This window comes from Dermacentor silvarum, chromosome 6, assembly GCF_013339745.2.
Source record: "Dermacentor silvarum isolate Dsil-2018 chromosome 6, BIME_Dsil_1.4, whole genome shotgun sequence".
Taxonomy (NCBI): domain Eukaryota; kingdom Metazoa; phylum Arthropoda; class Arachnida; order Ixodida; family Ixodidae; genus Dermacentor; species Dermacentor silvarum.
The window spans coordinates 110,962,881-110,976,178 of record NC_051159.1 but is presented as its reverse complement, the minus strand read 5'-3'; the positions used below and the strand labels follow the sequence as shown (position 1 = coordinate 110,976,178).

Here is a 13,298-nt window from a genome sequence, read left to right as displayed (position 1 = left end):
CCGACACTGATTCTAAGCCGACCCCCCGAAGTCCGAAGCCAGAAAAGTAAAAAAAAAAAAAAAAACTTACCTCGATTGTAGGCCGACCAAAAAAGCGAGGACAGGGTTCACAAAATGAAAACAGCATTTATTGAATATGAACATTCCGAGCTCATTCTACGTCATCATCGCTGCTAGCCTTGTCGCTATCTTCCTTATCGCTGCCATTTTCAAACATATTCAGTACCATCAAACACATCAGATATGCTGCATGTTTTGAAGGAGCGCACTATTAAAGTTCCTGGGTAAATGTCATCCTCCTTGTGGTGCATGCAAAAAGCATCTCTCTGTTGCCTCCTCCAATGCCGGACGTTTTTCTCATCGATGTCGAAGTCCCACCGGTCTTGAACGTTTGACGATGCCTCTGCAGCTAGCACAACTGTTCATTAGAAAGCGGCACTATAGTGGCATCGCCTGCTTGGTGCCATTACGATAATGCCATGCCGCGCACCGATGCTACATCATACTGATACCACCGATATGACACAGGTCAAAATGGCGACGTCGCTCGTGTACTTCAGCTGGCTACTGGCGCGGCTAGTAGCGGCTGCAATATTGACTTTTTTAGATGACGCTAACTATGCACCATATTTATCAATTTCAGTTAAAAACTGGCGCGTTTTTCAAAATCCTTGAATCTAAGCTGACCCTAAGGTTTCGTAATGATTATTTGAAAAAAAACTATCGGCCCATATTTGAATAAATACGGTACTTTGAGCACCACTTCTTCAAGGATCAGTTCGGAACCCTGTGCAGCATCTGCAGACTAAACAAAAAAATAATCCACCCATCACACTCCACTTATAAAACCCATAACATCACCCTTAACACGTAATAATATGGCGTCTTAAATAAACACCTCTGAAAGCATGATAAATGCATTCTTCGATAGCAACCGAAATTGGTTCTTCGTAAATTTTATACTTGAATGCCGGAGTTTGCTACAAACGGCCATTGGACGCATTCAGCGCATACGTAGTACTAGTGACGAGCATAGATTTGCACAACATTATGATGCGATGTTACCAGACGCTAACATACCAATTTCTTGTTACTTTCTGAAGTAAACGAAGTCATTCTTGTACAATGGTTTACAACTGGTTTAGTAAGCACAGTGAGCCACTGATAAACTTTTCCCAATATATGGCACCATGGAGGGTTAACCTAATTGTTACTTTTGTTTATCTGCTGTCATGTACAGTAGAACCTCGTTCATAGGTTTTGGAAAAAAGCGTGAGAAAAACATACTAACAAAGAAAACGTACGAGCCGAAGTTACTTAAAAAATTTGACAGACTCAACTGTAGTTGACATCTATGTAAATCAAAGTATTGTGCAAATTGTTGAAGCACGAGGCATGAGATGCCCATGTGCATTGAGCTGGTGGCGCTCCGGCAGCCCGAGACGCGTTTTGTTGTTTTCCTATTGCATAGTGTTTTAAGACAGCGACGGGAAACCGAAATGAAATTGAGCAGGTGGGCAGCGCCGGGTGCCGCCGGGGCGAAATGTGGCACTCACATCGAGCCGCCTGCAGTGGGGAACAGCCTATGCCTACTAAAAGCCTACACTCGCCTACTACAAGTGTGCAGTATGCTTCTGATGGCAATATGCCCCATGCGCTGTAAAACAGATAGGTGAAGATGCTTATCGTAATAGGGTTGGCGGCAATGGCTGTGAATGCGGCGTGTGACGACCAGGGAGGATATTTGCTGGTACCGAAATAAGAAACTGAGTGCGCACGCTGACGTTTTCACGTCAGACGAAGCTGGTAAGTATTGCGGGGAAGCTGATGCAGTGGGTGGCTACTGTTCTCGATCGCGTGAGCCTCGCGCATTTTCTTGTTTACATGGGATTTACCAGCCGGAAAACGTATCATACGATCACAGTTTGGCGATGCACTGAATGTTGGTGCCGAAAGATCGTGCTTTCTGGGAACGTATGAACTGGTAAAAAATAAGTGTAACTCAATTGGGTAATTTTTTGTGTCCTCGATTCTGAATGTTGGCACAAGGAAAGCGTTCGTAACGGGATTGTATCAACGAGGTTCTACTGTAGTTTGTATTCAGGATGTTAAGTCCAATTGACAGGGTCAGAATTATGATGCAGCTTGCCCTGAACTTTAAATTGTGCATGCAGAAGCAGACAGGGCTGCACTGCGTGTCCTGTCTAGTACATTGCTTGCTGTAGCATTGTATTTTCTAGCGTGATTTTAATGTCTTACATATGAACCAACTAGCCCAACAATGTGCGTTGTTAGGCTTGCTCTATGTGTTGATGTGTCCAAGGGTGTAAGAAAAGCGCAAAAAAATTTCCAGGTTGTACTACTGCTTGTATAGCTGTACACTGTGCAGTATTATATTTTCAGTGTCTAACGTTATGACACCTCTCATGTTCTGAAAGTTGCATGTTAACGAACGGCCAAACAATGCTTTTCTGTAGGGGTGTGTGAATATGAAATTTTCAATTTTGAATCGAATTCGAATCATGATAGCCAAGTGTGAATTGAATCGAATATTTTTCAAATACGAATACTATTGGTATTGCAAAAATACAATTTTCTTTCACCAAATAGACGTACGAAAAAAAGGCAAGTTTATTGCACAGCAAATGATGTACAGGGAAATTATGGTTCATGGTCAAAAAAATCTCTAGTACACAAGTTTTGCTTGACACCATCACAACTGCAGTTATTTATGTTGTCATGAAGGAAGGATAGCTGCTCGACATGTTCATAGAGCAGAGTGTCAGTGTCTTTCAAATCGAATACTAACCAATTCGAATTGAATATTCGCAGTTTTGAATATCCGCGCATTTCTACTATTTAGTTTCAGTTTTATCACGTGTTTTCAGTTCTCCACTCTATCTATTCTTCCCATTTCGTACATAATGAGAGGACGGGGCTAAAAAATTAGCATTCTGTTCTCATTATGAGGTGACTCATTAGCAGCACAGACAAGGGCTATTCAGCTTTCCATTTTCCTTAAGTTTTTTTTTTCAATGCTAGGTAGTAGTGCGACTTTAAATTGGATGCAGCCTAATAGCAGCTTCTAGCATGATGTGTGGTGCTCTATTCCCACAGCTCAACTGCATCAGCACAGAGTTCACTCCCAAGAAGCATGGAGGTGAGAAAGGTGTGCCTTTCCGCATCGTCATTGAGACGTATTCCCATGGGGAGCCCGGGCCACCACAGAAGTTGCACTCGGCGTCTTGTCAAGTCAAGGTGTTCAAGGTAAGAACACACGGGCAGACACAGGTTCAAAGCTTGGCCACATTCTGATGTGGTGTGTTATCATCCCCAGAGAAAAAAAAAAATATACGGACCAGGGATTCCGCAATAAAGCCAATTTTCTTTTCCACCTATGAACGTTCCTTGAAATTGAGAATTGCAGTCCAAACTTGGCATTGCAAACTTTTCAGTGCATATGTCAATTTCAGTTTGTGCATCTACTTAACGAATAACTTCAGTTTTGTCAGCGAGCCTGTGGTCCGTATACTTTTGCTCACAGGTGTACACAGTATTATTTATATTTAGTGCATGGTAAAGAACCACATGTCCAAATTAACCTGAAGCCCTACATTATGTCATCCCTTATAACCCCATTGTCGCTATGGGATACTAAATGCAATCAGTCAACCAAAAAGTGAAGTCAAGCATATTATGACGAAAAGTGATCACTTACTGCGTGGGGTTTAAGCAAGCTCTTGCGACAAAGGAATGACAACACATTAGTGCAAAGAATCAAAAGGGCATTTATTGCACCTTTCATACACTAATGCCTGCTAGCTGAATTGCTGTCCATAGAACATGCTGATGGGCGTGCGACAAATCGAGGAAGTCCGACTCACCGCGACCGGATAGCGAGCGAATCTGTTCGCCCGCATGTTAGACACCAACGCCTAATCATTCAAGTGTATGGTCGCGTGAATGGTGGCTCATTTGAACGATCATGTTCGTCCATTCCGGTGTTTGCTCCTAGCCTCGACACGAGCCGTGCGGAAAAAACAATATCAGGGGACAATATCGTGAAAGTCAAGCGTCCCCACAACTGTTATGCGTGCCAGGAATGCCTCTGTGCACGCACAGGTGGACCAGCACAAAAATGCAATGCTGCTGCACATCATGCATCACTTTGTTTTAAAACTGTTTTAAAGTTTCCACTTCTAAGCTCTAGGCTATGGTTGCATTAGACATTGTTAGTTGTCTAATATTTACTATTGCAAATATCTTGTTTTCATTTTACAAGTTGTCAAAAGGCTCCCTCTTCTCCCCGTATATTATATTCTAGCTAATAAAATTCATGACGCATTCCACTTTGTGAAGGTGGATGACCAGTGAAGCTGTTTAGCACACGACACAGATGTAACACAGAATTTTGAACAAAGGTACGAACATATTTATTGTCCTAATCGGTGGTCATCGTGATGATAGGTACACATACACATTAGCGTATCACCTCTGTTATTAAATCTGTCCGTCAGTCACGTAAGACAATGAATGGCTCATACCCTCGTAAAAGCGGCCTCCCCATTATTACGACAGAAGAGAAGTGAAATTCTACGCTGGAATGATGAGCGGCAATGGAGCCGTGTAAGAAGACAACGACGAACGCGTGAGCAGTGGCATGAGCGCGTTCGTGCGGTTCCGAGGGGCGCCAACATTCCGAGGGGCGCCAACAAGCTAGCTGTGGAAGAAGACGAAGACGCTCGAGCCATTGCTGGTGATGGTAATTTTTCCGCGTGGACGCCACAAAACCCCATCTCCTAGCCATAGACAGCTTCACTGTAATACTTTCGAGGTGTGAGGAAAGAGTGGTGTTGTAAGCGTACCGAGAGCTCCACGTAAGGCGAGGTAATGCACAATTCCTGGAGGCCGCACGCACGATTGACTGCAGTTGCCAGACAGAGGACTAGGAGGCATGAGTGCAGCGGCGAGCGGGGAAGCAAGGCTGGGGCGGCATGTGTGTGTGTGTGTGTGTGTGTGGTGTGGTGTGCTGTGGTGTGTGTGGGTGGACGACGTGGTGGAAAAGTCGTGGCGTACAACAATAAAGTGAATGTTTGTGAAGAACATGTCAGCCTGTCGTCGTTCGGACAGTGGAATTCATAAGTGTCAATACATTGACTGCTTTATTGTTGCTTTCACTTAATTTAAACCTTTGCATTGTCCTTTTGCAGCCAAAAGGTGCTGATAGGAAACACAAGACTGACCGTGAGAAAATGGTCAAGAGGCCTCTAGCTGAACAGGTGGGTGCAGAAACAGGCTCCTGCAAACTTTGAAGCATTGCATACTGGATAGCGAAGACTTTTTGCTGCAGCCAGATTGCATACGCTTTTTCTAAAAAGGCGTTGAAGAAACATAGCTTAGTGCAGCTGGTTGAGTTGCCTGCATCTATGTAATAGTAAATAGGAAACTTCGTATTGGAAGTCTTTTCATGTGAAATGGTCGGCGTAACATTAGTTGCCAACCGATAATTCAGACTCAATGGAGACCGCCAAAATGTCTGAATATTTGGGAATCCGAAATACTGGATTCTCCTAAAAATAAAGGAATTTATTTCACAAGTTACCAAAAAAAGATGTGCCACATTCTAGAATAGTCAGTTTCAGAGATACCGTCAATTTCGCTTTACTATAGCGTAAGATGCATCGGCGTCTAGGAGTGACAGCATTCTTGGTACAATGCCAAGCTCGCTATCTTCATGTGACTACGCTAGACTCATTGGTGTCTACGAGTGATGGCATTCTTAGCCCAGTGCCAAGCACGCATCTTATCACTGTGCGGAAACGCAGCTGCCTGTCGACGCGTCCAATGCTAATCAAGCGTAATATCACCAAAAATGAAAGCATCCTTCTAAAGCGATCAGTCATTAATATGGCCCAAGCTTGTCAACACCTGTTGCTGTGCACACATATGCTTGCCTTTGGCCTCGGCATTCCGTGGCCATGATTTTATGCTATACCTTCTTGCGCATTTTTCGCTTCGTCAGTGATCAGAGCGAAGCTCCGTATGTGTTATCAACAGGATCAGACGGTTGCAGCCCATTCCTTGACTGTTGTCATGCTGTTGCTACCGATAGACGGCAGTACAATCAGTGCATGCGACGAATTTTCTTCGGTGACTACTAGATCGACTAGGCTTTGGTATTTCAGTATAGCGGAGCACTGCTGACATGGCTGGTGACCATGCCGTCAACGTCTCACAACAAAACTATGCTGAAAGGCGTCTTTCCATTGGTTGCTGCTGTGGCAGGTTGCAAGATGGCAACCGCAGTTGTCTGCTTCGTAAACCACGCCAGCGTCTTCACTTGCCACACAGAATTCGGATTACTGAGAGCTCGCAGGTGAATGATGGATCGTCGCTCGTTGGAGAAGAAATTTTGGACGAAGCACGCCTTCGGAATACGGAAGCGCAAGCCTCCCACGGCACGAAAAACATGGCGATTAGCGGGAGAAGCGGAGGAGCACCCAACTGAACGTGCCGCGCTACCTTGCACCGCGCGATTGCAGCAGCGAAACCAACAATCGCGCTGTGCCATCAGCACTGATAACGCGGTCGATGGAAGACGCGCCAACAGAGGCTCCCGTGCTTCGGCGTACGGCCACGCGAATCAGCCGAGATCGTACCTCGGTAGACATTGCTCGCTGCGACTAGGCAAAATGGCGCAAACACAAAAACGTGGCCCGAAGCACAGCAGCCACTCCGCCCGATGACACGCGGGAAAGGAGGAAAAGCACAAAAGCAACAAAAGCGCCACCGCTTCAAACTCTTCGCGCCCAGTCGCGGCCTCCGCGCTGTCCGGCGTAGTAAGTGGTTCGTATGGAAAGGGAAAGGTTGGCACTATCTTCTGCAGCCCTTGAGGGAGCATGGCTCAGCGCCAGCGTCCGCGCCTCCTCACCAAAAGAGAAAGGGAGAAAGCGCGTGACTGCGTACTGTTCTATTTCGCGGCTGTCGTGGGGCGGTGTCTATTCGTATCAACCGACGTGGGTCGAAAATCGATTCGTAACAACCGTTCTCTAGCATGTTGCAAAGTAATGGGACTCGGCCGGGACCACAAAAAAATTCCTATCATCCGGAAATTCGTATTAGCCGTGATCGTATCGAGATTCCACTGTAGTTATCTTTATTTTCATTCAAGTCATGTGCAATATAGTTAACAAGGCTAAAAAGTTGACACATCATTCTCATGCAGTGTGCATAATGCGCAAATGGGGTGCTTAGTGTTAGTAGTGTGTCAATATTTTGTTGGTTTCACATGCTCGATGCAAGGATCCTTAAATCAATAGTTTTTTTTACTCGAGGACCTGCTGGAGGCTGCTGCACAGACTGTTTCGGTGGCTGTTGAATAAGTATTTTGTAGAATCAATGAAGTTGGGCTAAAACTATTTAAATCTTGAAGTCCTTTAAGCAGCAGAGGCATGCAGCTCTTGTCTGTAGCGTGTTGATGTTAGTGTGCTATGTACAGTGCGTTCTCTCCAAATTCTCTTCAAAGAAAAGTATTTACCAACACTGTAACAAAAACACTGTCGCCATCATCATCGGCGTTGCTGGAACATTAAGAAAAATTTGGTTCAAGTCTGAAAAAAAATACAAGATTGCAATGAAATGCAAGTAGACACCTAATGTTAATTCTTCAGAAGTAAAAAAAAAAACATTTAACAATCATAAAAATGCTTTTTTTGTTTAATTTATACTGGTATTTAACGCTGGCGGCTTGTTGTGATACAGAACTGTTGCTGGCAATGGTGCTGCCACAAGAAGTTGTCAGAATGCTGAAGTATCTTAACTTCGTAATGTAGCAGTACATTCAAATCTTGTTACAAGAGTCACATCACATCCATTATGAAGATATCTTTTTTATATCCGATATCTAAACATATATTCATTACACTTTGATATTGATACTAATTTTTTAAAATTTACTACATTATACCCGATCATTTGCTATATCTGTGCTCATTATGTTGAGGGTCGACTGTAATATGATTTTTTTGTGTTTGAGAAGTAGAGGGTCTTCAATGTATTTAACCTCCAGCAGCCATTGAAAGGGGCCTACACTGCACTACATTAAAACAGGCTACTGCACTATCTTAAAAGCTTCGTAGTTTTCCATAGCTCTGTGTTATCATGTTATTTGAAACTCATGGGTGCATGCAGGTTTTGTATGCTGTGTTTGCGCTTGCCCTCTAAATTTGGTTTCTTCTTTCTCCCAGGAAAAACATCAGCCTTCGTACGATTGCACGGTGTTTACTGAGGTAGGTAACATTTGTCGCTAATAATTGTCAGGAATTTTATCATTGTGGTATCAGTTATTTAGGATAGAAAATCAGAAGAAAGGCTTGCTCGGGTGTTGGCAAAAGGAAAGGAGCAGGTGGCATGAAAGAAAATCGGAAGCACTTTTCTTCTGAAGCAAATGTAACAGTATTCTTTGTAGGTACAGCTTAAACGTAATTTGTTTAATCTGAGCATACTTATGGTGTGCAGTGTCATCTGACTTGAAGTGCTTGCGCACAGCTTATGACTTAGATTCTTCGTCTTGTCTGTAGCTAACATACTGTATTTGCACAAATATAATGTGACTGTATCACATTATATTTGTTTGTGGCGATGAAATTAGGAAATTTGCTGGCGCAAGTTGGAATCAGCTAGTGCAAGCCAGGGGTAATTGGAGAGTGCAGGAAGAGGCTGTTCAGGTGGTAGAGGTATATATATATATGTATATATATATATATATATATATATCCTCAAAGAGGCAGGATGTATGTCAAGTGAACTCCTGAGCAACACCTTACAATGTGGTGAGCTTGGTTTAAATCGCGGATGTGGTACCGCAAGAAGGTGTGACTTAATAGTAACGCATTTCTCTCACATCTACTGCTAAATTGCCACTGAACTTTTTTTGGCTTCAGAGACTATGCTAGTTCGTTATATTCATTAGCAAGGCAATTTTACTTCGTTAAAACGAGGTTTTTAATACATGGATCTCTATGGGAATATCAAGGGTAATTGAATTTACTTCGTTATATCTTGTTTCATTATAACGGCATTCTAATGTAACCATGACGAGGTGCTAGTGCGGGTCGGTGGAGATCAAAATAACTGAAGTGGCATCTTTTCATGTTCAAACTAAAGAAAATTTTCTTTCATAGCAGTGTATGGTTTCTTGCCGGGACTTTCTGTGCATTCGAATTAATGGAAAAGTCAGCTTAACTGAGGTTGAACTAGCGGGAGTCGACTGTATTACCATTATAATGCGAGATGCAGCCGTGTGAAGCTTGACAGGCAATGAAGGAAAGCCATAGGGGAAATGGGAATGAATAAATGATACGATTAAGGGAAATGAAAGTGGACGAAAATTTATAGACAAGATTAGCCTTGCAGTTTCTTCCATGCTTGAGGATGTAGTGCAAGTAGAGGCTTTAGATTTCTACAAAATGAAAGAGCATATGCTAGCAGGACTCCGCCATGGTTTTGAGCAAGTGCAGGCAGCAACCATTACCCTTGAATAAGGTTCTTGGGTCATATTTTATATTTATTATTAGTTTTGGATTGGTGCATTTTCTTGCAAAAATGCTGATTTGCATGGGTGTCTTAAAGGGGTCCTGAACCACCCCTCGGGCTTGTTGAAGTAACATAGGCCGCAGGTAGCATACGCTGCTTTGAACATCTCAGCCAAGTTTTGCTGTCGTACGCGGTGCGTGGAGCCCGCAAGTGAAGCGCGGAGTCACCTTTCTCTCAAACGCTCTCTTTTCAACAGAAGCCATGCTCCTCACTCTTTTCTGGATGCTTTATTTCATAATAAAGCGGGTTCCCATACGCGGCTCCTATTGGTAGCTGTGGTCGGCTACATAGCATAGATACCGCGGCCGCTGTGGGGTGCTGCTGCCTTGAGTGCACTGGCTAAGTGCACGGCAGCTCGCTGAGGACAACCGCGTTTGGCTTACGTTTAGCGCGTCGTAGGCACCCAAATCGGAGGCTATGGCATCTACGTTAACATCTAAAATGAATTTGAACTGTGCGCCACGGTAACATTTAGAAGGCGGAGCGTTGCGGCCACGCTCCACTCCGTCGTAGCCTTCGCAGTGCAAGGGATTGAAGAAGGAACGGGAGCATAGCGGAGGCCGTGTTTGATTGCCTATAACTCTTCTCAATTACTCACAGGGGATCATGAGAAGGAAATTTACAGAAGAATAAAATTGGGTTGGAGTGCATACGGCAAGCATTACCATATCCTGACTGGGAGCTTACCACTGTCGTTGAAAAGAAAAGCGTACAATCATTGCATTCTACCGGTGCTAACATATGGGGCAGAAACTTGGAGGTTAACAAAGAAGCTCGAGAACAAGTTAAGGACTGCACAAAGAGCGATGGAACGAAAAATGTTAGGCCTAACGTTAAGAGACAGGAAGGCAGCGGTGTGGATCAGAGAACAAACGGAAATAGCCGCTATTCTAGTTGACATTAAGAGGAAAAAATGGAGCTGGGCAGGCCATTAATGCGTAGGATGGATAACCAGTGGACCGTTAGAGTTACAGAATCGATACCAAGAGAAAGGAAGCGCAGTCGAGGACGGCAGAAAACTAGGTGGGGTGATGAAGTTCGGAAATTTGCAGGTGCAAGTTGGAATCAGCTAGCGCAAGATGGGGGTAATTGGAAATCGCAGGGAGAGGCCTTCGTCCTGCAGTGGACATAAATATAGGCTGATGATGAACTCCACTTCTGCTGAATGCATTGAAGTACTTTTTACGGCAATGTATTTCTGAAATAGCCTATATTCAATTCAAGTGCCTTTCTCCACCTCAATAAAAAGTGGTTCAGGGCCCCTTGAAGAAAAGTGTCATCAAGGCTCTGTGGTACATAAATGGAAAAGGGGGGCTTATTACATCATAAATAGAAGACAGCAGTCATTAGCAGTGTTGTTCTATTACAATACTCTATTATTCACCAAATGTTTTACATTTATTAGCAATAAACAGGACTTGCCAGCCTAGCTTCTCTGATAACTCAGATTCAATGTGTCTGAAACCTTTTCCCACTTTTTCAAACCTGGTTCATTGAGGCTTGATTCTGTTGAAACAATGATGCTCCTCTTCCTCCTTTTTCGCCCAGTGCATTTCCGAGCCAGCATTTGCACCTGCCAGCCCTCCCCTGAGTACCAGCGGCAACAGCAACAGTGGAGCCACGAGCCCTTCTGCAGCATTAGCTGTAGGGGCCCAAGGTCCCGCTGCTGTCCCAGTCGGTGCGCAGGGTCCAGCCCCGACCACACCAACCAGCCTGTTGCCTGTCGTAACCAGCGCACCTACCACTAAGCCACCACCGGTGGCCAGTGTTCCACCACTGCCTCCCATACCCGTGTCTCCTCCTCAGCCCATCCAGCAGCGACCTAGCAGTACCAGCAACTACTCGCCTCAGGGGAGCGGCGACAGCTTCCCTCCTCCTGCTGCAAGCACCGCCATGCCTGACCAGTGAGTTGAACTTAAGATTGAGTTGTAAACAGCACCAGAGGTCACAAAGGACAAAAAAAAGGGGACATCGAGATAATCACAAGTTGCCTTGTGACCTTCTGGATGTGTTCCTGGTTGTTCTTTATGTTCTCTGGCACCGTTTGCAAGCCATGATAAATGAACTAGTAGCTGAGCAACACATTTTGGTCAAGGTTGAAGGGAGCCTTCAAGCCTGCGCAAGGGCGTGCTACTACAGTCGACATTTGTTACAACGGACTGTGATAATCCAGTGAAAAAGGCCTGTTATTTCCGAAGTTCGTTCTATCCAAAATTAGGATCACGGTGTGTTGTGAAATGGTGGAACTTCACGCATACCATTTTCTAACCCTAACCCGCAGGTGTTCGCAAAAATGATAAAAACATCGAAATTAAGATTAATAACTATAGATGAACGAGTATGCAGTAATCGTACAGCCACATAGTACGGTGTTTTTCGGTTCAATCATTTCCGGACTCTAGTTGTTGAAAAATGGCAGTTTACCCGCTTTAGAGCATATATACCTATACCTGCGTATGCACCTGCATGACGGAAGATTTTTTAGCATTTTTAGAATTTTTTAGCCACCTGCTACAGTGGCTCAATGCCTGGTATTCTGTTGAAGAACACGACATTGCAGGTTTGATTACCGGTCACAGCTTCCGATTAACCAGACTCTAGTAGGCATGGTTAAATCCTATTACTGTAATAATGAGCTGGTGCAAAAATTTCAGGTTACTGTCATCACCTGCCTTTCACTTCTGCATAATTTCTGGTCTGCCAAGCCTACTCTCATAGCAATATGGCAGTTTTGCTATTGCGGAGGCATAATTTACCAAAGCTGTTTAACCTAATATTCGCCTGCCCGTGCTCAGTTGCTCAGTGGCTATGGTGTTGGGTTGCTGAGCACGAGGTCGCGGGATCGAATCCCAGCCACGGTGGCCGCATTTCAATGGGGGTAAAATGTGAAAACACCCATGTACTTAGATTTAGGTACACGTTAAAGAACCTCAGGTGGTCGAAGTTATTCCAGAGTCCCTCCATTACGAAGTGCCTCATGATCAGATCGTCGTTTTGGCACATAAAACCCCATAATTGCTTTTTTACCTAATATTCCTCTGTAGGGTCTCTTTAAAGAAGAACAAGTGTGGTACAAGGTCGGGTGAGCCTAATTCATGCTGCCACAGCATGTTCTTGTATTGTTTGTGTTGGCTTCTTTGAATGAACTTGGACATACTAAGGAGTGAAAGTCACTCCAGGAGAGCCTAGATGTTGTTTGTCATCACTATTCATTTTATTGCTATTTTTTTTGTACATATGCCTTGCAGGAATCCTGGAACCCCAGGCAGCTCTACTAGTGACATACTTGAAGTTTCAGATGCATCCCTTTCATCACCGGTAAGATCAGTGTAGATCGTACTTCTCACAATTTCTTGCTCCACTTAGGGACTCAATGCTACAGCAGTTCTAAGCATCCTCTTGAAGTTGCTGGCTTTACTATATCCACAAAAATCTGTAAATTGCAAATGAACCTTACTATTTGTTAGAATAATAATTATGTATGTTAAGCGCGTTGAGGGTGCACGTTTAGCATACATAGTATCCCCAATTTGAAGCTTTGTATCAGTGTATGTAAAGTAATGTGTAGTTGGTAGGACCTTTGAGGTAAAATGTGTAGAACTAAGAATCTTTCAGTAGCACATCATTGAACAAGGCTTCTGTTAGAAAATTTTAACTGGCATGTAGTATGCATTCTAGCATTGCCATTTCAGCAAGTCACAGTC

General features: G+C 44.0%; 1 protein-coding gene across 5 annotated transcripts in view; it reads left to right on the top strand.

The window, feature by feature from the left end:
- LOC119455847 (transcription factor CP2-like protein 1) overlaps positions 1 to 13,298 on the top strand; it is a 148,685-nt gene that overhangs the window by 112,384 nt on the left and 23,003 nt on the right. For all 5 annotated transcript variants that reach the window (XM_049669360.1, XM_049669359.1, XM_037717357.2 and 2 more), the window contains exons 10-14: positions 3,118 to 3,267; positions 5,211 to 5,279; positions 8,247 to 8,288; positions 11,143 to 11,498; positions 12,843 to 12,912. In XM_049669360.1, the coding sequence (XP_049525317.1) occupies positions 3,118 to 3,267; positions 5,211 to 5,279; positions 8,247 to 8,288; positions 11,143 to 11,498; positions 12,843 to 12,912 (687 nt within the window). The remainder of the gene's footprint in view (positions 1 to 3,117; positions 3,268 to 5,210; positions 5,280 to 8,246; positions 8,289 to 11,142; positions 11,499 to 12,842; positions 12,913 to 13,298) is intronic.